The sequence below is a fragment of the Peromyscus leucopus genome, chromosome 4 (assembly GCF_004664715.2).
Source record: "Peromyscus leucopus breed LL Stock chromosome 4, UCI_PerLeu_2.1, whole genome shotgun sequence".
Taxonomy (NCBI): Eukaryota; Metazoa; Chordata; class Mammalia; order Rodentia; family Cricetidae; genus Peromyscus; species Peromyscus leucopus.
Genome location: NC_051066.1, coordinates 6672270 through 6696872, shown reverse-complemented (window position 1 = coordinate 6696872; position 24603 = coordinate 6672270). Strand labels below are relative to the sequence as shown.

Here is a 24603-nt window from a genome sequence, read left to right as displayed (position 1 = left end):
AGAAGGTTCTAGAAACAAGGGAACAGGAACAGGCTGAAATTTGCATATCCTCTGCCTCTCTAAAGGGTCCAGCCCCACACACCCTCTGTCTCTCCAGTCCCGAGTCCTTGTGCATCTGGGCCTTGTGTGTCTCCCATCGTAAAGTGAGGATGAGCTGTGAAGCCGCACTTGGCGCCGGGCCTGGTAAGCTCGTGAGTGGAGGAGCGTCTCATCCTTGTCTTGCTCTTTGAATCCCCACAGGCTAGCTGGCTGCCTTCCCACTGTGCAGCCGAAGGCACTGGGGCCCTGAAAGTAAAAATCCTTGCCCAGACTCCCTGGCTGGCATGGGGCAGAGTCAGGTACCCAGACTCCTGGCCTAGCACTCCCCTCCCCATGCCTGAGCAGATCTGGCCTGCTGTTTGAGATCAACAGCTCCTGGACGCTGGCCGGTGCTGGAGACTCACAGCCGCCTTGGGGTCCTTAGGGGCCGCCTGACATTCCTTTGGTGGCCAGGGGCCAAGGTAGACGTGCTTCATCCCTTCCTGCTTGCTTCTCAGGCCTTCTGGCCCGGCCAGGAGGAAGATGGAGCCTGCTGTGGGGGCCATGCACAGGGCCTGGCCGGGGGCCATGTGTCTCCTGGAGAATGCACAGGAGGGACCCGAGAACATCTGCATTGGGATCAGGGCAGGAAACAGATGGCTGGGTCCCAAGGGACAGCTTGGAGAGCCTGCAGTGAGGGGTATATGGACACAGGTCGGGGCAGGAAACTCTCACCCTGTGCAGATGACTGCTTGGCCTGATGGGTGAGGAGAGGGACCCAGTGCCTGGGCATTGTAGGATGGACCCTGGCTAGGTCATGATCTTCAGGGGAGAGAGGCCTCTGATGTGGGGTCAGCCTTTGGGGGACAAAGCCAAAGGATGTACCCTTTCCTCTTGCCCTTGTCTGTCCTTAGGGAGCCAGGGAGTAGGAAGGTGGATATGTCCCCAGAGGGAGAGAGCATGCTGGAAGCAAACCATAGTTTTGCTCAATCTGTGAACGGTGCTGTGATCACCGAGCTGCTGGGGACAGAAGAGCCAGCCCACGACTGGTCTATATACTAGAGATCAGAAGACTTTTGCCTCTGTGCCTCAGTTTCCCCATTCTACACTCCTCAGTCCCACTTCCAGGGCACCTCAGGGCTTCAATAAATTTATCTTGCTGTGCACAGTGCTGAACACTTAGGAGTCTAAGGCAGGGGGATTGCAAATTGAAAGCCAGCTTTCTCCATCCTTACAGAAAAAGAAAAGTAATTTAAGGAACAAAGTCCCACTGGGCTGTGGTGGTGCACGCCTTTAATCCCAGCACTCTGGAGGCAGAGGCAGGTGGATCTCTGTAAGTTTGAGGCCAGCCTGGTCTACAAAGTGAGTTAGTCCCAGGACAGCCAGAGCTACACAGAGAAACCCTGTCTTGGGGGGGGCGGGGGCAGGAAAGAAAGAAACCAAGTCCCTTGGCTCTGTGAAGGGACAAAGCAGCTGAGGCCATCAAAGTCCTTGCCCTCCTGGGACTTTTAGTGATGTGCACTGGGCATTGAGGTACCCCCCAGACTTCGAGCTGGCAGGGACCCCTCTGTGCTCAAAGCTTCCAGACCTGGTGGCTCCACACCCTTCATTCCCTCAAGGTCTCTGGTCAGGCCCCCTAAAGCCTATGGGTAGGCTTCCTTTCCCTGGTTCTTGTCTTTTTACATTTTTAAATTCCACTTTATTTCTTTACTTATTGTGTTTTTATATGTGTGTGTATTTGGACATACATGTGGAGGTCAGATGCCAGTTTGGGGGAGTCAGTTCCTTTCTTTCTTCATGTAGGCCCCAGGAATCAAACTCGGGTTGTCGGACTTTAGTGGCAAGCACTTCGATTCCCTGAGCCATCTTGCAGGACTCTCTGCCCTTTTCTTCCCTTCCCGGTGTTTTGAGACAGGGTCTTGCTAGAGCAGCCTAGACCTTGTTGTGTAGAATAGGCTGGCCTCAAACTTGTGGTCATCCTCCTGCCTGTGAAGAGCTGGGATTATAGGTGAGCCCCATTAGCTGCCGCTCCACAGATCCCCCTGGTACCAGCCTGGAGCCTCCCCTGTGTTCTGGAGAAGACGCTGGGTCTTCTTTATGATCTAAATGGAGATGGCCGTGCAGTAGAGAGGTCTTGGGAAGGGTCCTTGAGAGCCAGCCATCTTTAATCCCTGCACTCGGGAGGTAGAGGCCGGTAGATCTTTATGAGTTGAGGCCAGCCTGGTCTCCAAAGCTAGTTCCAGGACAGCCAGGCTACACAGTGAGACCCTGTTTCAAAACTGAAAAACAAAGCAAGGCTAGAGAACCAAGCCTAGGCTAAGGTAGGGAAGTAGGAAGTGACTGGATCACCCTGAGACAGCAGGGTGCGTTTGGAGAGGTTAAGAAGCCCTGGAGGGGCAGGCCAGCCCGTCTCTGAAGGGCCTGGGACACAAAGCCTTGATCTGGGGGTCCAGAGGGTCTCCTGGCTGTCGTCTCACCCTGTCTTTGTACCGGCTGCCCCCTCAGGCTACTCAGCTCAGATGTTGGGGCTGGCATGGAGCCGGGTAGAGGGCAGGAAGCCACGAGGTGTCCACACTGTGCTCCTTAGCAAGCTGGTCTCCACCTGTGTGAAACAAAGCCCAGAGGAGCAGACTGCTCCTGTCAATGGCGACAATTCAGTACTGATAAGGTGAACGCCCAGGGTGGGCCCTGGTGTGGAGTTCAGTCCCGGGGCTGGGCTGACTGTCCCCAAAACAGATTCTGTTAGGGCATGTAGAGAACAGCTCACGGCCACCCTGCCACCACCCCACCTGCCACCACCCCCATTCTGTCCTCTGGAGTCCCCGTGTCTATCTGCTATCTCCCTGGGCTGAAGGGAAGGGCAGAGCCTGTCATCCCTGAGACGCCTGGTGAGCTAGGTCTCGCATGCTTGCCTGGGTGAGAGAAAGCTGACCTCCCTCCAGCCTGCCTCCAGGACCCTCTCTCCCTGCTTCCTGTCAGCCCCTGCAGAGACCAACTGCCTGCCTGGCCTGGCCACTGAGGCATGGAACACCGGAGGGCACCTAGGGACCAAACCTGAGACCCCGGGGCCACACTCCTGAGGTCTCCACTCCAGCTTCTCCCTCCTCGAGACAAGTGACTCCCACTGGCCGCAGGGAGATAGTCCTGTGTTCAGGCCCCCGGAGATGGGCTCCTTAACCTCTCTGCACCTTTGCAGTTGCCCCAGGATGACCCAGGGCCTCCCTTCTTCGGTGCCTTAGGCACTCGGTCCTTTCTTGGCCTCCGCTGGCTGCCAGAGTCTGTATTCCCCCGTTCCCGACACCCCTCCAGGTAGTTCAGGCTTTTGTCTCTAAGTTTTCCGGGGCTTGACTCTAAAGGCCACCTAGGAACATGGGGGCACACTTTTTGTGTTTACTATTAGCAAAATGAGCACGGGGCATTCTGGGATTGTCAGCTGAGGGAGCATGGGTTGGCAAGCAGCTTCTGCGGGACCTGGCCCAGGACTCAGAGCTGTAGCTAGCATCTGGTCCTCAGAAAGTCTCCCGAGAGCCTGGGGCAGAGGACACAGCTGTGCCCTGTATCACAAACAGGGAACTGAGATTAAGGTCTCAGCCCCAGGTCTCAGCTGGAAATGAGCAAACCAGATCCAAACCAAGGCCACCTGACTTCAGAGATGCCATGAAAGTCTGTGCCTGTCCCTCCTTCAAGACAGGTCTCACTATGTATAGCCCAGGCTTCCCCCTAACTCACAGCCCTCCTGCCTTGGCCTCCATGGGGCAGGGACTAGCGGTGTATGCCACCAAAGACAACTGTATGTTCTGTGCCTTTGGAACTGTGTGGGCCCTGAGGGTCTCTGTGACCCTCTCCGGGCCCAGCGAGTACAGTCTCAGCTGCTCTTATGCTAACCTGGGAACATGTCTTCCTCATGTTGGGCCTCAGTTTCCCTGTCTGTAACACAGAGGCACAGCCAAGAGGAATGCTTCTGGATTAATGCTGGCACGGACCAGCTAGAATCCCAGGCACCATCTATCTTAGTCCATCACTACTTTCCTCATCTGTAGAAGGAACCTGAGTTACTGGGGTTTCATCCAGAACTTGACCCCTGTCAGGTTCCCAGATGTGCCCTCACCGGCAAGCCTTGGCAAGGGTAGATGGGGGGTGAGGTGCATGGGGGGAGGTCTGCCCACTGGGCCCTCCCATCACCCTGCCTCCCCCACCCCAGGGCCCCCCACCCAGCCACAAAGCCAGTGGCACTTCCTCTACGCGCCTGGCAGACAGCCTGGCCCGGCCCCTTCTCTAAGGAAGCGCATTTCCTGCCTCTCTGGGCCGGGCTGGATGAGCTGAGCTCCCTGCCGAGGACGGTCAGACCCCTACCTCCCTCTGCGTCCCGTCCCCAGGCCAGGACCGCTGCGGGCTGCTGTTCAAAAGAGCCCAGTGTCTCTTTCCCACCATCCAGTCAGCTAGAGACCCCTGCCCTGCTGTGAGTCTCCAGCTCACTTCTCCTGACTTCTCAGCCGCCACCTCAGAAGGCTGGAGCAGGGACGTGGTCGCTCCGGCCGCCTGCTCCCTTCGGGTCCCCGTGCGAACCCACGCCGGCCCCGGCGCCCACCCGCAGCCCTGCCTCTGGACACCGGATAAGGCCCAGCGCAGAGACTCCCGGGTGGACAGCATGGACCGTGGCATGCTCCCTCTGGCCTTTACCCTGCTGCTGGCCATCTACAGCTTCGTGCCCACAAGTAAGTGCCCAGCGCCCCGTGGTTGGGGACACAGCCCAGACCAGGCCCTGGGTGTTCCAGGTCTTAATCCTGTGTCCTGAGCTCACAGCTGGTAAAGCCACCTCCAGGGTGGTAGGATACAGGAATGGGATCACCAACTACTTCAACTCTGGGACTGAAAGATTTCACAGGACGCCAGACTTAAGCGTTAAGTCTGGCGGGATAAGCTGTTCACTTTAGCCCTGGCACCTGCTGGTTCAGCGATCAAGAAGGCCAGGAGCCAGAATGCTGTGCATTGCTGGGAGTCCTCCTTCCCTTCTCTGAGCTTCCCATTTGAGGAAGTTCAGGAGGGGGCACGGGAGAAAATCAGGCTCTGGATCCAACTTTGACCTTCTTAATTCCTGGTGTCATCTTGGGGGATGACTTCGAGACCTCTGAGCCGCGGGTGGCGGGGGTAGGGGTGCTGTAGTAAAGGCTTATGGTGACATCATTTGTCCAAAGAGTTACCAGCTTCAAGTCTTCCCACTTTTCCCGGGCTTTGCCCAACTCCCGGAACCCCACTGAACCCACAAAGGCCACATGCTCTGCCCCGCCTCTGTTCCCCTTCTCAAGAAGGACACAGGCTCATGTAGGGTTCTGTGGGTCTTCTCAGCCAGGCTGACAATTAAAAGTGACCTCAGGAGGGGTGGTGAGGACCCCGGACCCCAGTCTCACTCACGGTCGGTCTCAGTAGGGCCTGCTCCTCCGTCACCCCTACCTGTAGACAGCTACCTGCCCACCTGCAGATTCAGGGGCTTGTCCAAGGATTGGAATGGGCCGCCAGGCGGCAGGAGTGTGGGGAGGAGGAGATGGGGCCACCCCTGCATCTTACAGTCTGTAATGGATGGGAAATCTGTCACCACCTCGTTGGTCAACCGGAAGTTGAGTCTAGAGGCACTGAGTGACTTTGCAGGGATTTGACTCTATGCCTGTGGCCCCAGAATCCTTACTCTGACATGTGACCCTGCAAGATGGCTGCCACGATTACCCCATTTCCCAGAAGAGAAAATGGAGGCTCTGACCCTCCAAGTCCACCTACTATAACAGAGCCTGACCCCAGCCTGGGTCAGGACTCCAAGTGCTCTTCCTCTGGGCTTGGGGAGATATGCAAGACCTTTAGGGTCTGACTTGTAGCGTGGAAGGTGAGGTGTCAGAGTCTAGGTAACTTTCCAGACTTTAGGTAGGCTGATGACAGTGGTACGAATATTCTCTCAGGACTGATTTCAATCCACTAACCCTCAGTTTTTATTTGGAAACTAGAATTCAGTGGCACACGGCAATCGCCTCTCTCCCCTACAGACCCGAGGCACAGACACCCTCAAAGGGGGTAGAGCAGCAGTTCTCAACCTGTGGGTCTCGAGCCCATAGGGGTCGCATTTCAGATACCCTGTCTATCTGATATTTACATTATGATTCATAACAGTAGTAAAAGTACAGTTATGAAGTAGCAATGAAATAACATTGTGGTTGGGGGGTCACCACGACATGAAGTATTAAAGTGTCAGCATCAGGGAGGTTGGGAGCCACTGGACTGTGGACGATGTAAAGTGAGTAAAATAGTTAGGAAGTAGTGAGTTCTGATGGTTATTTCCTGGGCATGTAGCTCTGCGGTAGCGCTCTTGGCTGCCATATGGAAGGTCCTGAGTTAAAAAAAAATCACACACATTTATACACACACACACACAACTTACTTTTATTTTGTTTCTTGAGAAAAGGTCTCACTACGTAGCCCTGGCTGCCTAGCACACAGAACTCAGTGGATGGGGTGGTAGCCATTTGTATACATCCCCTCAGGATGGAGGGGCAAAATTGGTCCCAGTCTTCTGGGGCACAACTCAGTAGAATTTTCTAAAGTTACAACTTGTGTATAACTTTTTACTCTCACACCTCTATTTCAAAAGTCAGCCTGAGCTGGGTGTGGTGACATACAATTGTAATCTCAGCACTTGGAAGGCTGAGGCTGTGGTGTCCACTGAGTTCCTGGCCAGCTTAGATACATAGTGAGTTCAAGGCCAGCCTGGGCTACATAGTAATATTCGGTCTTAAAAGAAAAAGTTGGGGCTGGAGAGATGGCTTGGTGCTTAAGAGCACTGGCTGCTCTTCCAGAGGACCTGGGTTCAATTCCCAGCACCCACATGGCAGCTCACAATTGTCTGTAACTCCAGTTCCAGGGGATCTGACACCTTCACACCATGCACACAAAATAAAGTTAAATAAATATATTTTTTAAAAAGTCAACCCTAGAGAGTTACTTGTCACCTCTGTAAGGATGTGTGGCCTGTGAGCACCTGTAATAAACCCCAACAACCAGATTCCACCCAAACGTCCCTCAATAGGGGTCTCATTGAAGAAGTCAGGATGTCACAGAATGCTGTCCAGCAGCAACCACAAAACCAGTGGATCCATTTGCTAGACACAGATGTATAGAACATACAGTTAGGACCCTAAACAGCAATCCATTTCTGCTAATAAAACAGTGATGCTGAGGTTTGCACAGAGAAAATTCTGGAAGGATGTACACTCAGTGTGACTGTTTTCCAGCGTGGGATTTTCTCCAGAGGGCTTCCTAAGACAAATTCTTCTTCCTGGATTTACTTGTTTCGTTATTTTTTGGGTATAATTGTTTTACTTGTGTGTATATCTGTGTGCCCAGGGAGGTACAGACAGTTGTGAGCCTCCAGGTCGGTGCCAGGAATGCTTCCTCTAGAAGAGCAACAAGTGCTCTTAACCACTGAGCCACCTCTCCAGCCCTGGAATCGCTTTAAAGAACATGCATGTGGGTGGAGATTCTTAAAGAGCAGCTTGAAAACACAAAACTAAACAAAACAAAACAAAACAGGGGCCACTTAACCATGAGTTTGCTCCTCAAAGAAAACAGATGAGTGAGGGGTACTGGGATATAGCTCTGTGGCACAGCCATGCTTAGCAGGCGGTCTAAGGCTCTGCAAAGAGAACAAAGGGGAAGGGGAGAGAGGGGAGGGGGAGAGGGGAGGGAAGAGAGGGGAGGGGGGAGAGGGGAATCACAGTGGACATACCTGTAACACCAGCACTCAGGAGACAGAGGCAGGATCAGAAATTTGAGCTCATATCAAGCTCCAGGCCAAGCTGGACTAAATGAGGACCTGTCTCTAGAGAACAAAGAGAGAGAGGAAGGGAATGGAGTCGGGGAGAGGGAGAGTGGGGGAAATAATTTTAAAATCTTAGGTGAATGGGCTGACAAGACCACTCAGCGGATAAAGGCCTGCTGCCAAGGCTGGCAACCTGAGTTTGACCCCCAGAATCCACATGGTGGAGAGAGCCATGTGTTGTCCTCTGACCTTTACATGCTATGGTGGACGGACGGACGGACGGACGGACACTCACACTCACACACTCACACTCACTGATTAAGGCTGGAATGTCACTCAGTGGCAGAGCATTTTTCTAGAATATTTCAGGTTCAATCCTCAGTACTGAAAAAAACGAAAACAAAAACAAAAAACCCTCCCAGGACTATTAGCAGCTATAACTGCCTTCTGGGCAAGGTAATTTTGATCCTTCAGATGAACGTGTGAGAGTCTTGTGGACCCTTCTTAAGTGCCATATTATTTTCATGTCACTTAGACTCTATAACGGTTGTTTGCAGTTCTGGAATATTCTGTCCCATGCCTGCGCCATCGTTTGAACAGTGAGTCTCTTGTTGAATATTTAAGTGGTGTCTTGTTTTGTTCCAGTTTGGGGCAGCTACCTTTCTCTGTATTTTGGTTTATTTCACTTGGAAGCTTCTGGCACTTGTGGCCTGAGCCTCCTCTGTGGTTGAGTGGTGTCCCTAGACTGTAGGTGGTCATTTGCCTGAGGCTGGAGCAGAGTATGACCTGGAGCCTCCATGCTGCTGACCACCTGGGTGGGGATCTGGGACGCTGCAGGAGGGGCTGGCTGGTGACACAGGGCAGAGACACAACTACCCATGACCTTGAAGCCACATTCCAGAACCTCTCAGAAGGGAAGGGGGATGGACAAGAACTGCGTTAGCCAGGACAGTGGCTCCCTGGGACCTATGGAGACAGGGCCACTAAAATTCTCCCTCCACACCCAGTTTACTCACATCACAACCACCTGAACTCCGGTTCCAGGGAATCCTGTGCTGGCATCCATGGCCACATGAACACATGCATGTAGTGTACATAAACTCATAAGCACACACACATACACATAAGTAATAAATCTTAAATGTTAAAAGAAAAACAAAGATTCTCTCTCACCTCAGTCAGAGAGACAGAGGGACAGAGGCCTTGCTCCGTGTCACATGTGGGCCAGTGCTGGGGCCTTGGAGGACAGGCCTGCTCCATGAGCTCCAGGGCCGCAGGCAGATCTGGGTGAGAGGGAGGGGATCGCCTGTCTTGTGTCCTTGGGGTGTCAGGCTGGTGTACAGATGAGGATGTCCAGTTCTCAGTGACAGGTCCTCTCCGTCTCAGCTTCATCTCCGCACTCTCTGGTGACCAGGTGTGGGAGACTTAGAAAGACGGGTGCCTAGTTTGGGGCCCCACCTCTGCCTCCAGATCAGGCTTTGGGGCAGCAGTCCTGCAGGTTGGGGGCCCTCATGCACTTCACTCCACCGGTGCATAAGTGGGGTGCCGAGCGTGTGAGCTGACATTTACTGGGAGTGTGCTGTGTACCAGCATGGCACTGCTCAAGGCCATCCCTTTGTTACCGGTGAGAAGACCAGGCAGGGTCTAGGAGATAAGAGTAAGGAACACAGGCTAGAGTGCAGAGCCGGGACCCCAAACTTGGAACAGTTCTTTCTATGAGCTACCTCAAGGGAGCGACCAGCATCTTCCTGTAGCTTGATCCCCTCATTTCAGGGACTTGGCCCCTTGTCCTGGCCCTGCGATGGCCTTCCCTCTTAGATATGACCCTGGGACCCTGCCTCTGCTGACAGTGTCCCACCTTCTTACATTTATCCCAGAGAGAACCTCAGGGTGTCTCTCAAACCCCAGAGGGAAACTGAGTCCCAGAACAGTAGAAGGGAAGCAGCAAGTTAGGGATTAACCTCAAAACTTCTGCACAAATGTGTGTTCCGGCCCACCCGAGCCCAGAGGAATGCCAGGGCATGGTGAACCAGGCTGTCCGTGTGCTGTCCTCTGGGAGTGCAGACGGTTAGAAGTTAACAGCTGCAGCCGGGTGTGGGAGACCAGAGAAGCAGAATCCAGGATAAGTTCCAGACACACAGTGAGTCCTAGGCCAGCCTGAGCTGTAGGAAACCCCCGTCTCAAAAAACTACCAACCCAGGACCGGAGAGATGGCTCAGGGGCTAAGAGCACTGGGTTGGGTTCCCAGAACCGATGTCACAGAGCTCATAGGTGCCTTTTTCTCCAGCTCTAGGGGACCCAGTGCCCTCTTCTGGCTTCTTCAGGCACCTGTACACACACACACACACACACACACACACACACATACACACACACACACACACACACACACACACACACTCTTAAACGAATCCTAAAAAGAGAAAACCAGAGGTTGAAGAGCGCTTGTTTTTCAGGGGACCCAGGTTCTATTCCCAGCACCCACATGGTGCCTCACAACTGTCTGTAAATCCAGTTCTAGGGCATCTAACTCCTTCTGACCTCTGAGAGCAGCAGGCACAGATGTGGTACACACACATAAATACACATACACATAAAACATTCATACAGATAAAAATAAATACATCTCAGGGCTGGAGAGATGGCTCAGGGATTGAGAGCACTGGCTGTTCTTCTGGAGGACCTGTGTTCAATTCCCAGCACCCACATGACAGCTCACAATTGCCTGTAACTCCATCTCCAGGGGATCCAACACTCTCACACAGATATACATGCAGGCAAAATACCAACGCACATAAATTAAAAATAAATACATCATTTTTTTAAAAAAGAAAGAATATTAAAAAAATACATCTTAAAAAAATCAACAACCCAGGTCAGCCATGGTGACACACACCTCTAATCCCATCACTCAGGAGGCAGAGACTACAGGGGACATCTCTGTGAGACTGAGGCCAGCCTAAGTTACAGCAGAATGAGACCTTGTCTTAAAATTAAAAAAAAAAAAGGCTCAGAGATTGCTCAGCTAGTAAAATGTTTGCTATGCAAGCATTGAGGGTCTGAGCTCAATGCCCAGAACTCATACAACAACAACAACAACAATAATAATAATAATAATAATAATAATAATAATAATAAACAGCCAGGTGTGGTTCTGGGCACGTGCAGTCCCAGGACTAATGAGGAGGCAGGAGGAGCCCTGGGCTTCACCGGCTAGTCAGCTGTTGTCTGCTCAGAGAGCTCCCGTCCAGGGAAAGACCGTGTCTCAGGAGAGTATGGCCGCTGAGGAGCAACCGGGGTTTAACTGGCTTCACACACGTACACGCTCAAGCACACTTGCACACCTCATATGTACACCTCACACACTTATACCCATATATAAACTAGAAACAAAACAGCCCAAACTTGTCAAAACAGACAGACAAACGCAACCAAGTCCACACCTGAGCACCTGTGACTCTGGGATGTCAGGTCCTGATGAGCCTAAGAAAGGAGGTCCTTCCCTTTCTCGAGACAGGGTTTCTCTGTGTAGCCCTGGCTGTCCTGAAACTCACTCTGTAGACCAGGCCGGCCTGGAACTCACAGAGATCCTCCTGCTTCTGCCTCCCGAGTGCTGGGATTAAAGGTGTGCGCCACCACTGCCTGACTAGGAGGCACCTGTTTCAAGAAGAGGCTAACAATAGTTCTGAAAGCTGAATACAAATTGGTCAGGTAGTCAATAAAAGATGGCCACTGGGAGTAGACAGATGGCTTAGCAGTTACCAGCACTTGCTATTCTTGTAGAGGACCCAGATTTGGTTCCCTGTAGCCACATGGTAGCATACCGTAACTCCAGTTCCAGGGGATCTGACGCCCCTTTCTGGCCTCTCTGGGCACTGCATGCACATGGTGCATGCTTATGTACATAATACTAAAATAAATGAATGTCAAAGGTGGAGCACTGGTCTGAGGAAAGGCAAAGGCAAGAAGCAAGGTGCTTTTGGAGAGAATGTTTACCTCAGTGACTGGGAAGACTGGGCCACCAAAGCAGTTCCTGGGCAGCCTCCATTCATCAGCAGGTGGCTTAGCACAGTGAGTGTGACAGCCTGAATGCACACCAACTCTGAGGGTGGCGTAGGGTTCGCACTGTCCCATTGTACAGATCACAATGCCGAGGCACGAAACGGAGCCTGGACGGTGGTTGTGATTAGGGGGGAACCTTTAGCATTTGTCAACCTCTTTGTCTGTTGACCCCACTTTGGGCTGCGGTGTGTGAATTTGACCCTGTGGCTGTTGGGAAACGATGGAAAGACATACAAGGGGAGCTGTGTCTTGCCCATGGCCTGACTCAATGGGGACATCTATGAGGCTAGCATTGGACTCTGAAAGGAGCAGAGGGTGGCTGGGTGGGTTGAGGTGACTGAAGAAGACTTTTGTTAGAAAGCAGCTTCCTCGGTGTCACAGATATGCACAGCACCTGTGGGTACCAAGTACTTGACGCATCAGAACTGACTGTCTCCCACGGACACACGAAGAACATGCCGGGCCCTGCCGCTGAGTCTCCTAGAGAAATTCTTCAGCCTCCCTAACTACCTGTAAAATGGGCATTAGAACCACCCGGCTACCTCTAAGGTCTGCTGTAAGGACCCAAGGAATCTAATCACACAAAGCCCCCAGACAGAGAGCGTGAAGAAGCTTCTGTGATCGGCACTGCACCCGCAAATGAGGAAACAGAGGCCCAGCATGTAGGTCTCTGCAAGCTCAGGATGAGGCTCAGGGGTGACCAGGCCATCTGGATCCAGAGCGACTTATTTATGGCCTCAAAGAGCTACCGGGGGTGGAATGGGGGCCGCTGCGTGAGGCTCTGTGGCTTGTAGGTGAAGAAGGGAAGTGTGAGGATGCTCCAGACTCTCACTCAGGAGGCCAGGGTCACCCAGTTCTCCAAGGGTGACTTCTGGGCCCCCGGCGGCGCCTCCTCCAACAGTTCCCGGGAGGCCCCGGCATTTCCCTTGGTGCCAGGGGATTGTTTTCAGCTGGCCTGGGCCCGCCTTGGGCTGCTGGAGACAGGCTCGGGCGTCACAGTCCCCGCTGTCTCCCCATTCTCGTCTGTGGGGTGGGGGCAACCAGCATTCGAAAAGGCCCCAAAATAAATGGGCCTCTTATCTGATCTCCCAGGCTGGCCTGTTATCTGATCATTATATAATGGCCAGGCCTGTGGCCTCTCCTGCTGGCGCTGGCTGACGGCATGGAGGAGGCGGCCCCAGGCAGCCCGGCAGTGCCAGAGGAACTGGGGTTCCTGGAAGTCTGGGGAGGGGGGCGGGAAAGTCCAGAGATCTGTAGGCCAGATCCTGGGTCATGTGGGGAGAGGAGTCAGAGACCCAGAGGCCAGGCATATGTCTGTAAGACCTTGACCTAAGTATCCTGACCTTCAGGGTGCCGTCTCCCATCTAGGTAGGGGCAGCCAAGCAGCCTATGCTTAAGAACGGGCTGGAGTGGGGGTGGATCAGAAGGGAAGTTGACGATGCGAGAGGGTACCAACCCTTAAGTCTAGTGGGGTGAGGGAAACCTCTGTTGACTGCCCTGCCCTCCTACTTCACCCCAGCCCTTACACGGTCAACATCCACAGCAAATGCAGGCAAGAAAACTACAGAGAGACCACCCTACGCCCTGTCTACAACGCGTTCCAGCAACCTGCAGGGCTGCGTGGCCTCCTCTCTCATTGCCGCTGAACAGACCAGGTCACTAAAGCCCCCAGTGCTGAAATCACTCCCCAAAGCCATAGCTAGTCAGAGTCAGATGTCGGGCCCGGCTCCCAGGAACTTGCTTTGAACAAAAACAGCATCTTCCAAACACACTGATGTCCCTAGTATATTGCAGACAGGACTAGGCAACAGCTGATAAGGTCTGGGCTCCTCCGGCAGATACCGGTACCTGTCCCAGTTCTCTCCCCAAGATGGAGATGAGGGGCAGTGTTGACAGGATGCGGGGCAGCCATCTACCCGCCTTCTCCGACCCCGGTGGCTTTGGGCCTAACACGCTAGCCACAAAGGTGGAAGAGGCCCGTCGGGCCGCAGGCGCCTGGGGTTCGGGAAGAGCCAGCCTGCCCCCATCCCCAGCCCTGGCGTCAGCGGGACGTGAAGCCTGGCCCTCCGCGCCCATCTTTGATCTCCAAGAAAACAGGAAGTGAGCACGACAAGATGGAGACACAAACTTCCAAACAGTCTCCCCTTCTCTGTCCCTCCTCCGCAGCCCCCCTTCCCCCTCAGCACATTCCTTAGGACGAGGTGTAGGGGCCTCATTTCCTCTTCCTCTTCTGCTGGGTCAGGGCGAAATTCCACTGCTCTCCCCTGGGACCCGTGTTTCCGGGCCGCCCCGCCGCAGGCTGTGAGCCTGCTCCATCACCGCCTCCCAACCTGGGCTGCTCGGGAGGCAGGAAACTCCCTCCACAGAGGCAGTCTCTCAGGGACCCACACCTTGAGGTCAGAGAGGGGAGCAGGCTCCCTACCTTATCCCCCTTCTTCCTTTGGATTGAACTGACCTTAGGTGTCCTGCCGCCCGGGGTCACCTAACACAGCAAACAAAAACAGTGGAGAGCTGGGCACCTTGGTGCACACCTTTAATCTCAGCATTGAGGAGGCAGAGACGGTTGACCTCGGTGAGTTTGAAGCCAGCCTGGTCTGCATAGTGAGTTCTAGGCCAGCCAGAACTAAATAGTGAGACCTCATCTCAAAAAAAAAAAAAGAACATAAAATAAACATATACCACCTCCCCTGTAAAAAGTTACATTTGAATTTAAATTTAAATTTCAGATAAACAATGAATGTTTTTGTAGTATAAGTATATAATTATATATTAAAAATTATACCTTGAAAAATGATTCATGTTTGTCTGAAATTCAGACTTGATTAGTATCCTGACTTCTTTCTTCCTACATTATATAGTAACACTATGACCCTGGTAGAGACTTTCTCTGGCTGAGCCTCAGTTTCTCCATCTGTGGAATGTATGGCATGATATCTACCGTGTGGGGTAGCTATGAAGATGTCATGGCAACTTGATTTCTGACCTCACACCAAGTGTGTAGGAAATGTTCAAAAAGTCAATGTGATGCCAGGCAGTGGTGGCATGTGCCTTTAATCCCAGCACTTGGGAGGCAGAGACAAGCAGATCTCTGTGAGTTCGAGGCCAGCCTGGTCTACAAAGCGAGTTCCAGGACAGCCAGAACTATTACACAGAGAAGCCTGTCTTGAAAAACAACAGCAACAACAACAAAAGAAACCCAGACAAACAAAAAGTGAATGTAATCGTACCCAGGCGTGATGTTGCACACCTGTAATTCAGCATTTGGGAAGTGGAGGCAGGAGGATCAGGAGGTCAAGACCATCCCTGCCTATATGACAAATTTAAAGCCAGACTGGGCTACATCAAATTCCAAATAATAATAATAACAACAATAATTTTTTAAAAGAGTAAGAATGTACTTGGCATTTTTCCTCCTAGGGCTGGGAATTGAACCCAGGGCCTTGCCAATGCTGGGCAAACATTCTACCACTGATCTGCATTCCCGCCCCACCACCTTCTCCCCGACCCACTTTCCCGCTGTGTTTTCCCGCAGGTCTTGCAGAAAGGGTCTATTGTAATCTACAGCCTGTGGACCCCACAAGGGGTGAGGTGACATTCACCACCAGCCAGGTCTCCGAGGGCTGCACAGCTCGGGTTGCCAACGCCACTCTTGAAGTCCACGTTCTCTTCCTGACTTTTCCCAAGGTGAGTACCCCTGGCGAGTACGTCCATGGGAACCCACAGAAGCCGAGGCATCGTGTGAAGGATACCTTCCCTCGGCTGGTGCTGGGGCGGAGGCTGGGACTTCACTGGGGCCTCAGCATGAGGCTGATGTGACATCTCCTGGGAGCGGCCTTCTGGGAGCAGGGATGAAAGCTGGCAAGGCCCTGCTGGAGGGCCAGTGAAGCGGCTCACCAGGTGAGGGTGCTGGCCACCAAGTGTGATGACCTGAGTTCAATTCTCTGAACCTACACAATAGAAGTAAAGAACAGACTCCCTCGAGTTTTTCTCTGACTTCTCCTGCACACACACACACACACACACACACACACACACACACACACACACCATAAATAAATGTTAAAAAAAAAAACAATTTTTAAAAAAGGAGCCAGGTAGAAAGGAGCCAGGTAAGCGAGTCAGTGTGAACCGGGGGCTTGTGCCCAGACACCTCTAATGACATGGGAGGACATGACTCCACTCTAACCTGGACTTTGGAGAAAGAGTTGAATTCCAGACTCCCTCACATCAAACATCTGTGACCCCACAAAGCATCCTCTGAGATCCCAGACCAGCAAAGCCAGCTGCAGCTGTCCAGATGTGTAACCCGCTTGTCAAATGCTTACTGCGTGCTAGGTGCCGGGCTCTCGCCTACGGTCTGCCAGGAGCTAGCATTTTGTTTGTTTGGTTGGTTGTTGGGTTTTTGCTGGCCTCAGACTTGTTATATAGCTAAGGATGTCTCTGAACTGATCCTCCTGCCTCCACCTCCAAAGCACTGGGGCTATAGACACATGTCAGCACATCTGAGACTCAGGGCCTCATGCCTGCCAGGCAAACACCCTACCAAACGCTCTACATCCCTAGCCACCATATATATATATATATATATATATATATATATATATATATATATATATATATATGTAGTGTGGTGTGTGTGTGTGGTATATGTGGGGGGGGGAGTGTGTGTGTGTATGTGGTGTATGTGTCTGGGATGTGGGGGGGATGTGTATGTGGTGTGTATGTGTATGTGGTGTATATGTGTGGGTTGTATGTGGTGTGTGGTGTATGTGTGTGGGATGTGTGTGGTGTTGTGTATGTGTGTGTGTGTGTGTGTGTGTATGTGTGTGAGTGTGTGTAGTGTATCTTCTCAAGGGCTCATCATAGTCTATTACTATTCTCAGTTTTTGGAGGAGGAAACTGAATCTGGCCTTGAGAACTAAAACATGAACCTAAAGACAGAGTTTACACCAGAATCCTAGGGACCTCAGAAGCAACTACGGGTGTCATCGGCCGTCTGGGACGCAGCCCACACTAGCTGATGTGGACTAAGGCCGTGAGAATGAATTAGGAGCCTGGGGTAAATTTGTGACCAGCCTGCCCCTAAAACTGTTGAGTCGGCTAGCATTTGTGCAATGATAAGAAGGTGCCCAGACCACCAATATCGGGGGCCCTGCCTGCCACAAGGACTGTGGGCTTTGATAACCCCGAGGTACAGATAGCACCAAATACATTTTATGTGGCTGCCACAAGCATTGTAATTGTTTTTCAAGTTTGGTAATGATATAGAAAAATAAGGAGCTTCCTGCAGGTTCGTTTTGTTTGTTCTGAGGTCTGGGCCTTGTACCTCTTCTGGGTGATTGGGGTCCCCTGACAGCAGAGCCAGGCAGAGGAAGGTCCCAGCCAAATAGCCAGATCTCTGGGACACACATGCTCTAGCCAGGACTGAGGAGGCGCAGGCCACAGGGCAGGGTACCTCAACTGCTAAAGGCTTAGGCAGGGAGGGCTTCCTGGAGGAAGTGGCAACACAGACTAGCCAGGACCTCCCAAGTGGGGTAGGCAGTGGGCACAGCAGGGGAGAGAGTGTCTGCTCAGATTCTGCATGTGGTTGGCGGGCCTCGCAGTCCACCTAGGAACAAGGAGCTCGGTTTTTATCTATGAGCGATGACATCCATTGAGGGGATTTTAAGGCTGTGGTGGGGTGCCACAGTAACTCATGACACAGTCCAAGGATTCTAGAGTTGGTGGCAACAGAGTCTCCCTGTAGCCCTCTGCCCCTTCCAGAGAACTGGTCCGTAGATCATGTGACCTCTGACCCGGCAGGCCGGGCTTCCAGCACCAGAACTCTGAAGGATGTGCATTCAGTGGATGGTGGAGAGAGCCAGGGTCCAACCCCGCATCTGTCATCCGCCTGCACCTCCAACAGTGCATGGGATGCTCCCCTCGTATTTTCCTTGGGTTCAGAGGTGCGCCCAAGAATGAAACTGTACTATCTAGTCCCCGGCTTGGCCTATTCCGAATAATTAATATGTTCCATAAATGAATGCATGTTCGTGTTATGAATGCATTCAAGTGTGACCATGATACAGAGTTTAGGAACACAGCTTCTAATCCCACATTGTAGCACGTGACAGAAATCCCAACTACTCAGGAAGCTGAGGCAGGAGGATGGTTTGGACTGCAAGTTTCGGGTCATGCTGGGCAACAGTGAGAGTTTGCTCAGAAGACAAACCAAGAAGAAAGAATAGATTCTGGAGCCAGTCACTTCTCACTTGAACTTTGGCTAACTTCATGGCGGGCGGCATCGCTTTGTTGGCAACCTGTCCGAACCCTTTTCTTCCCACGGAAACATGATACGATAATCATTCCTACCTCGCCGGTTACTGAGACTCCAGTGGGTAATGCAGGCAAAGCACAGAACCTGCCCAGGGTGAAAGCTCCAGAGCTGGCAGCTGTAAGTTTTGTTGTTAGTATTATTACTTCTCTCTCTCTGTTTTTTCCAGACAGGGTTTTTCTGTGTAGTTTTGGTGCCTGTCCTAGATCTCGCTCTGTAGACCAGGCTGGCCTCTGCCTCCCGAGTGCTGGGATTAAAGGCGTGCACCACTACCGTCCGGCTATTATTACTTTTTTCTGGGCTCCACTTCTCACCTGTAAATACCTGAGTGTGACCCAGTTTCCAGCATCTTCCAGTCATTTTTTGAACCTCACATGAGTTTGGACCCTCTGGAGAAGAAGAGGCCTGCAGAGCCGTTAGTTCCTGGCTTCCTAGTCTCAAGAATAGTGTGTGTCTGTGACTCTGTTCAGTCTTGGTGCTGTGACCACCGGGAAGCCTGTGACTTGCCTGGGACTTACTTTCTAAGAACAAGGTCCACACAACAGTCCCTCACCACCAACGCTGCCCAGGCGCTTGCTATGTGCCCAGCCTATGGTCAATGATACAGACAGAAAACAAAACTGAGCCACTCACAGGCGCAGGATTCCTGTAATTGGGTGATGGAATTAGTGATGTGGGGAGGGTGAGAGGCTGTGGGTGTCAGGATTGGCCACTGATTGTGGAAAGAAAGGGATTTGGGAGCCAGACCCGGAGCTCAGTTGTTATAGTGCTTGTCTGTCATGTGTGAGGCCTGGCTCTGATCCCCAGCGTCTCACAAACAAGGGCAGGAGCACCGCACTCCAGAGGCAGATGCAGGAGGGTGAGAAGTTCAAGGGCAGGAGAGGTGCGGACTCAGCAGTTCAGAGCACTTGCTGCTCTTTCAGAAAACCCAAGTTCTGTTCCCAACACCCACAGCAGGCAGCTCACAACTGCCTCTAACTCCAGCTCCAGAGGATCCAACACCCTCTCCTGGCCTCCATGGGCACCCACATACAGACACATACACATAATTAAAAATAGTTGTTTTTAAGTTCAAGGTCATCCTAGCCTATAGAGAGAGTTTGAGGCCAGCCTGAGCTACACGAAGACATTGTCTCAAAAAAAAAAAAAAGTAAAAAAGAAAGAGAAAAGATAGAACTATGTCCAGCTAGAAAGAGGAGCCGAGCGCATGAGACAGAGAACAGGGCACATGCAAAGACCTAAAGGCCATAGGCCTGACTGACAGACCTGGTGGGGGTGGTACTGCCTCTGCTGACCTTTGGCCTCCTTTGTCGGTCCCTGGCACAGAGAGATGGCTTTCCCGTCCATCCCCACACGGCCTCAGAACCCTCATGTTTCCTGTGCGTGGGCTGCAGATGAGTAATTGCAGCCAAGAACCCCAGGGAAGTGGCAATTGGGGTGTGTGTCTCTGTCTCTGTCTGTCCGTCTGGTGTGTGTGTGTGTGTGTGTGTGTGTGTTGAGGAAGTCTGTAGACAAACCCGGGGCTGCTGAGCAGGGGTTATCTCACTGGGTCCCCAAAGGACAGGCCGGAGCCTGGATTCCGGGAGGGACCTAAGGTCACATCCTGACCTTCAAGACAGGAACAGGCCTGGTGTCTCAGCGATTCCCATCAGGCTGACTACACTGCTCTGCTGTCCCAGACCTGGACAGCCAAGAGTGGTTGGCTGCTGACTTGCTCCCCTCCTGGGCAAACTCAGGGAGCCCCTTCCTAAAGATTGGAGCCAGCCAGGCTCTGACTCATGCCTAGGCAGAGGGAGCAGACAAGCTGCTGAGGCAGAAAGCGAGCCAGCAGACTGTCATGGGAGAGTGTGAGGGGCTACGGAAGGCAGGGTGGCCCGCAGTGAGCAGCCCCTGTCCTGTGGCAACCCTGCTCCACCGTGGGAAACCTGCAGTGCTGAACAATGTACCTGGAGTCCCTCTCTCGAGCTGCAGATCCTGCCCAGTGTACCCAGGTCCCCTGAGCCTCCTGCTCAATTGTCTCTGAGCCTCTTCTGTAGGCTGCAGGGGAGTGACTCTCGTTATAGCCTCCAAAAAAGGACCTTGCTGGCCTGATGTGAGTTCTTCTGTACCTGAAGAATGGCAGAGCCGGCTCTGGGGGAGGTACAAGACAGAGTTGGGGTTTCTGGGTGGGGCTTCCCCCATCTGGACACATGAGCGCCCCTGTTCTTCTATCAGAGCAGGGCCCTGGGACTGAGCTGCCTTTGTGTCCTTGTCCCGGGCCTCGCAGATGATGAGCAGGTCAGGGACAGCCAGAGCTACAGGGTGAGAGCCTGTCTTGAAACAAACAAAAACAAAACCACCACTAACAAAACTGTATCGTCCTTTCTTACCTCCTCCAGCTGTCTTGGTCTGAGGTGTTCTTCGTCAGGTGTCAGGACTGGCTTCCGTCTGCTTGGCTGTTTTCTGGGCTTCGATGTGAAGCTTTGGGCATCTTTGCTGGTTAAGTGTGCTCCTTGAGACAGCATATAGCTAGTTCTTGTTTTTCATCCAGCCCATTAGTCTGTGCTGTCGAACTTGGGGTGGTTCTTGTGCCTTCCAAGTGCCAGGATTACAGGCATGTGCCACTGTACCTAGCTCAAACACAATTTCTTTAAAAATATTTTCAGAGCTGGGAGTGATGGCCCATGCCTTTGATCCCAGCACTTAGAAGGCAGAAGGCAGGAAGATCTCTGTGAATTCAAGGCCAGCCTGGTCTACAGAGTGAGTTTCAGGACAGCCAGAGCTATCCAGAAAAAACCTGTCTAGAAAAAAAAAAAAAAAAAAAAAGAGACTAGATGTAGTGGCGCACACCTTCAGTCCCAGCACTGGAGAGGCAGAGGCAGGCGGATCTTTGAGTTCAAGGTCAGCCTGGCTAGTCAAGACTACATATAGAGAGAGAGACCCTGTCTCAAAAAAAGAAAAAAAAAATCAGAATAGGGCTGGAGAGATGGCTCAGCTATCAAGAGCACCTCCTGCGCTTGTAGAGGATGCCAGTTTGGTTCCCAGCATCCATGTTAGGTGGCTCACAGCCACACATGACTCCAGCTCCAGGGCATCTGACTCCTCCTGACACACACACACACACACACACACACACAAATTGAAAACATTTCTTTCAGGAGGCAGGCATGATAGCACATACCTATAACCCCAGTACTCAAATACTCAAAGGCAGAAGCAAGAGGATGTTAAGTTCGAGGCAATTTGGACCAAGCATAGTATCACATTCCTGTTTCCCAATTCCTCGGGTAACTGAGGCAGGAGAATCACTTGAGTTCAGGGTAAGGCCCTAACTCTTAAAATAAAAATGGAGAATCCCACCTGGGGTAATAGAATCTACTGATGTGTCCGGGGGTAGGGGGTGAGTCCATTGAGCTGGGTACCACACAGCCTGCTATGAGGCCCAGTCACACATGCACGCACGCACACACGCTGCATCCTTACAAGTACGTGAGTGGGTACATTGTCTAGCCCATCCTCCAGACTAGGAAACTGAGGCCCAAAGAGGAAGAGTGACTGTCCAGAGCCACAGAGCCCACGTTTGAAGTCAGGTTTATCTGGCTCTGAACTCTTTACCCGGCCACTCTTCCTGTACGCACTGTCTGAGTCTGCAGGGCAGACCCAGGGCCTCCTCTGGGCTGGCCCTGGGTGGGTGGGGGCTACAGGCAGACCCAAGGCTCCGCTCCTAGAAGAATTGCTGGAAACGGCCTTCTATAAGTGGCTACTAGTACTCAGGGCCTCTTCACCGAAATCCCCCTTTCCCGACACCAACCACTGGGCTAACAATGGCATCTGAGGGACGGCTGGAACAAAAATAGCAGTTGGTCTCCCACCCACCCACTCAGGGAGAGAATGGAGTAGGCTCATGCTGGCAGGCCTGGGGGCAAGTAGCTGGCACATATGTCATCCTGGCTGGGCCTCCAGATGCCCAGGAGCGGAGCCCATCCTGGAAATGGGCAGCCCGGGCTGCGGGCGGGCAGGCCCTTTCTTTACCTCTCAGGGGATGAAATCGGGAAGTCAGCGTGCGTGCTAATGGCCACCACTGTGAGTCAGGGCGGAGGGAAGGGACCTGTTTACTGTGGAAACCCTGGCCGAGTTCTTCTGGTAACTATAGTCATCAGCTAGGTCCGGGAGCACGGAGCCCCTGGGAGGCCTGCTTTTCAGCCTTCCCATGTTCCCACAGTGCTCACTGTGACCCTGGCTGGTGACTGTCCTGTTTTGGGGCTCAGTTTCTCTTAGCCACCCCACCCCAGCCCTCTGTAGGGAAGGTCCTGGGGACTCCAGAGTGGCAGGTTTACTTTATGAATTCTGGACGATTTGCTGAGATTTGTCACAAGCATCCCAAAGTCCCAGCCTCTTGACCTCTGGTCCCCCCCACAACATGCCCATGCTCTGACCTCTGCTTCCTTTTCTTTACTTCCTTTATCCAGAGCCCCTCCTGACCTTGGCTTCCAGCCCTTTCCTGCTCCCATTTCACAGATGAGAAAAGGGAGGCACTGAGGGCTATCATCAAGCAGCTGCAGGGTTGATGCCCAGGGCACTTTCCAGCGGCTGCAGCCCTCAGGCATCTCGCAGGGATGGCATCGTATGCACATGTCTCTCGTATAGTCTGCCATACTATTGGCCCATCTATTTGCTGTGTGTATATCTTGAAATCTCCCCTCCCGAGGAGCGTGGATGGGGCTGGACGGGGTAGAAGAGGACAGAAAAGGACACTCTCGGGTTGCTCCTGGGTGGTCAAGGGCTGTGGGCTGCACTCAAACCTAGGCTGATGTGCCTGAGGCTGTTGATTCCACAGTCTCTCTGAGGGCCTTCTGTCCTGGGTCCTCTGCTTCCACATCTGTAAGCTGGGAGAATACCTGTGCCTGCTTTGGTCAGCCTGCATATGCTATGTGTTCAGCACAGAGTGTAGCATGAATTCAACTGGACCGTGGCACATTACAGGCATGCAGTTTTACTGAGATGAAATCCACTGATTCAAAGTGTGTGGTCTAGCTGAAATGACAAGGTACAGGTTCAGTGAGAGCCCCTGCCTCAAAAGGAAACACAGACACATAATTGTGTAACTACCCTGCGTTGTTTGAGCTAACGGTATATAGCAGTCAGGGTGAGTAGGCCGGGACCAACACCAGGGTGGTCATGTGCTTCCCTCTAGTAAATGTCCTTGGTTCTTTCTTTCTTCTCTCTCTCTCTCTCTCTCACTCTCTCTCTCTCTCTCTCTCTCTCTCTCTCTCTCTCTCTCTCTCTCTCTCGCGCGCGCGCACACACACACACACACACTATATATATATATCTACATATATATATATATACATACATACATACATACGGGAGGCAGAGGTGGGTAGATCTCTGTGAATTCAAGGCCAGCCTAGTCTACTGTCCATACCAGCCAGGATTACATTATTGTTCAAATCATAGATGGTCTTTTAATAAGAAACCCAGAGCCAGATATCAGGGTGAATGTTTGTTTGTTTGTTTTTTGGTTTTTTGAGACAGGGTTTCTCTGTGTAACTGTCCTGGCTGTCCTGGAACTCGCTCTGTAGACCAGACTGGCCTCGAACTCACAGAGATCCGCTTGCCTCTGCTTCCCGAGTGCTGGGATTAAAGGCATGCGCCACCACTGCCCAGTTGGAGTCAAATTTTAAACCCATTAGTAAACGTTAACGTGGACTGGAGACACAGCTAAACGGCAGCATGCAGACTGGGTTTGCTTCCTCAGACTGCAGGTTGTTTATTCTTCTTAGTCACACGTTTGAAATGTATCTCTTTTCTACTATAAACTACTATGAGAATGCTTACGTTAGGATAATAACCTAGAGGCTCTCAGGAGGGCTCAGTGGATAAAGGCGTTTGCCACCAAGCTTGATGACCTGAGTTTGAGCCCCAAGTCCCACAGAGTGGGAGGAGAAAACAGACTGCAAAAGGTGTCCTCTGACCTCTACATGTGCACACACACTCACACACACACACACACACACACACAGAGAGTAAATAAATCAATCTAACTAAAGAGGAAAGGCTAGCCGGGCGGCGGCGGCGCACGCCTTTAATCCCAGCACTCGGGAGGCAGAGCCAGGCGGATCTCTGTGAGTTCGAGGCCAGCCTGGGCTACCAAGTGAGCTCCAGGAAAGGCGCAAAGCTACGCAGAGAAACCCTGTCTCGAAAAACCAAAAAAAAAAAAAAAAAAAAAAAAAAAAAGAGGAAAGGCTAGCCTCGTGCTGGGAGACGGCTCAACCCGCACAAGCCTGAGCGCCCCGGTTTGGATCACTCGCACCTACCCCAAAGCCAGATGTGGCTGTAACCCCTGTAACCCCTGTGCTGGGGAGTAGGGACAGCTGAGTCTCCAGGACTTGCTGGCCAACCAGTCTAACCAAAACTGCGAGTGCCA

At 52.3% G+C, this 24603-nt stretch overlaps 1 protein-coding gene across 1 annotated transcript in view; it reads left to right on the top strand.

Moving 5' to 3' along the window:
* The first annotated feature begins 4295 nt into the window (after positions 1–4295).
* The window catches only part of Eng (endoglin), a 36075-nt gene continuing 15767 nt past the window's right edge, over positions 4296–24603 (top strand). The window contains exons 1-2 of the mRNA XM_028884736.2: positions 4296–4733; positions 15414–15565. Coding sequence (XP_028740569.1) covers positions 4667–4733; positions 15414–15565 — 219 coding nt within the window. The 5' untranslated portion in view covers positions 4296–4666. The remainder of the gene's footprint in view (positions 4734–15413; positions 15566–24603) is intronic.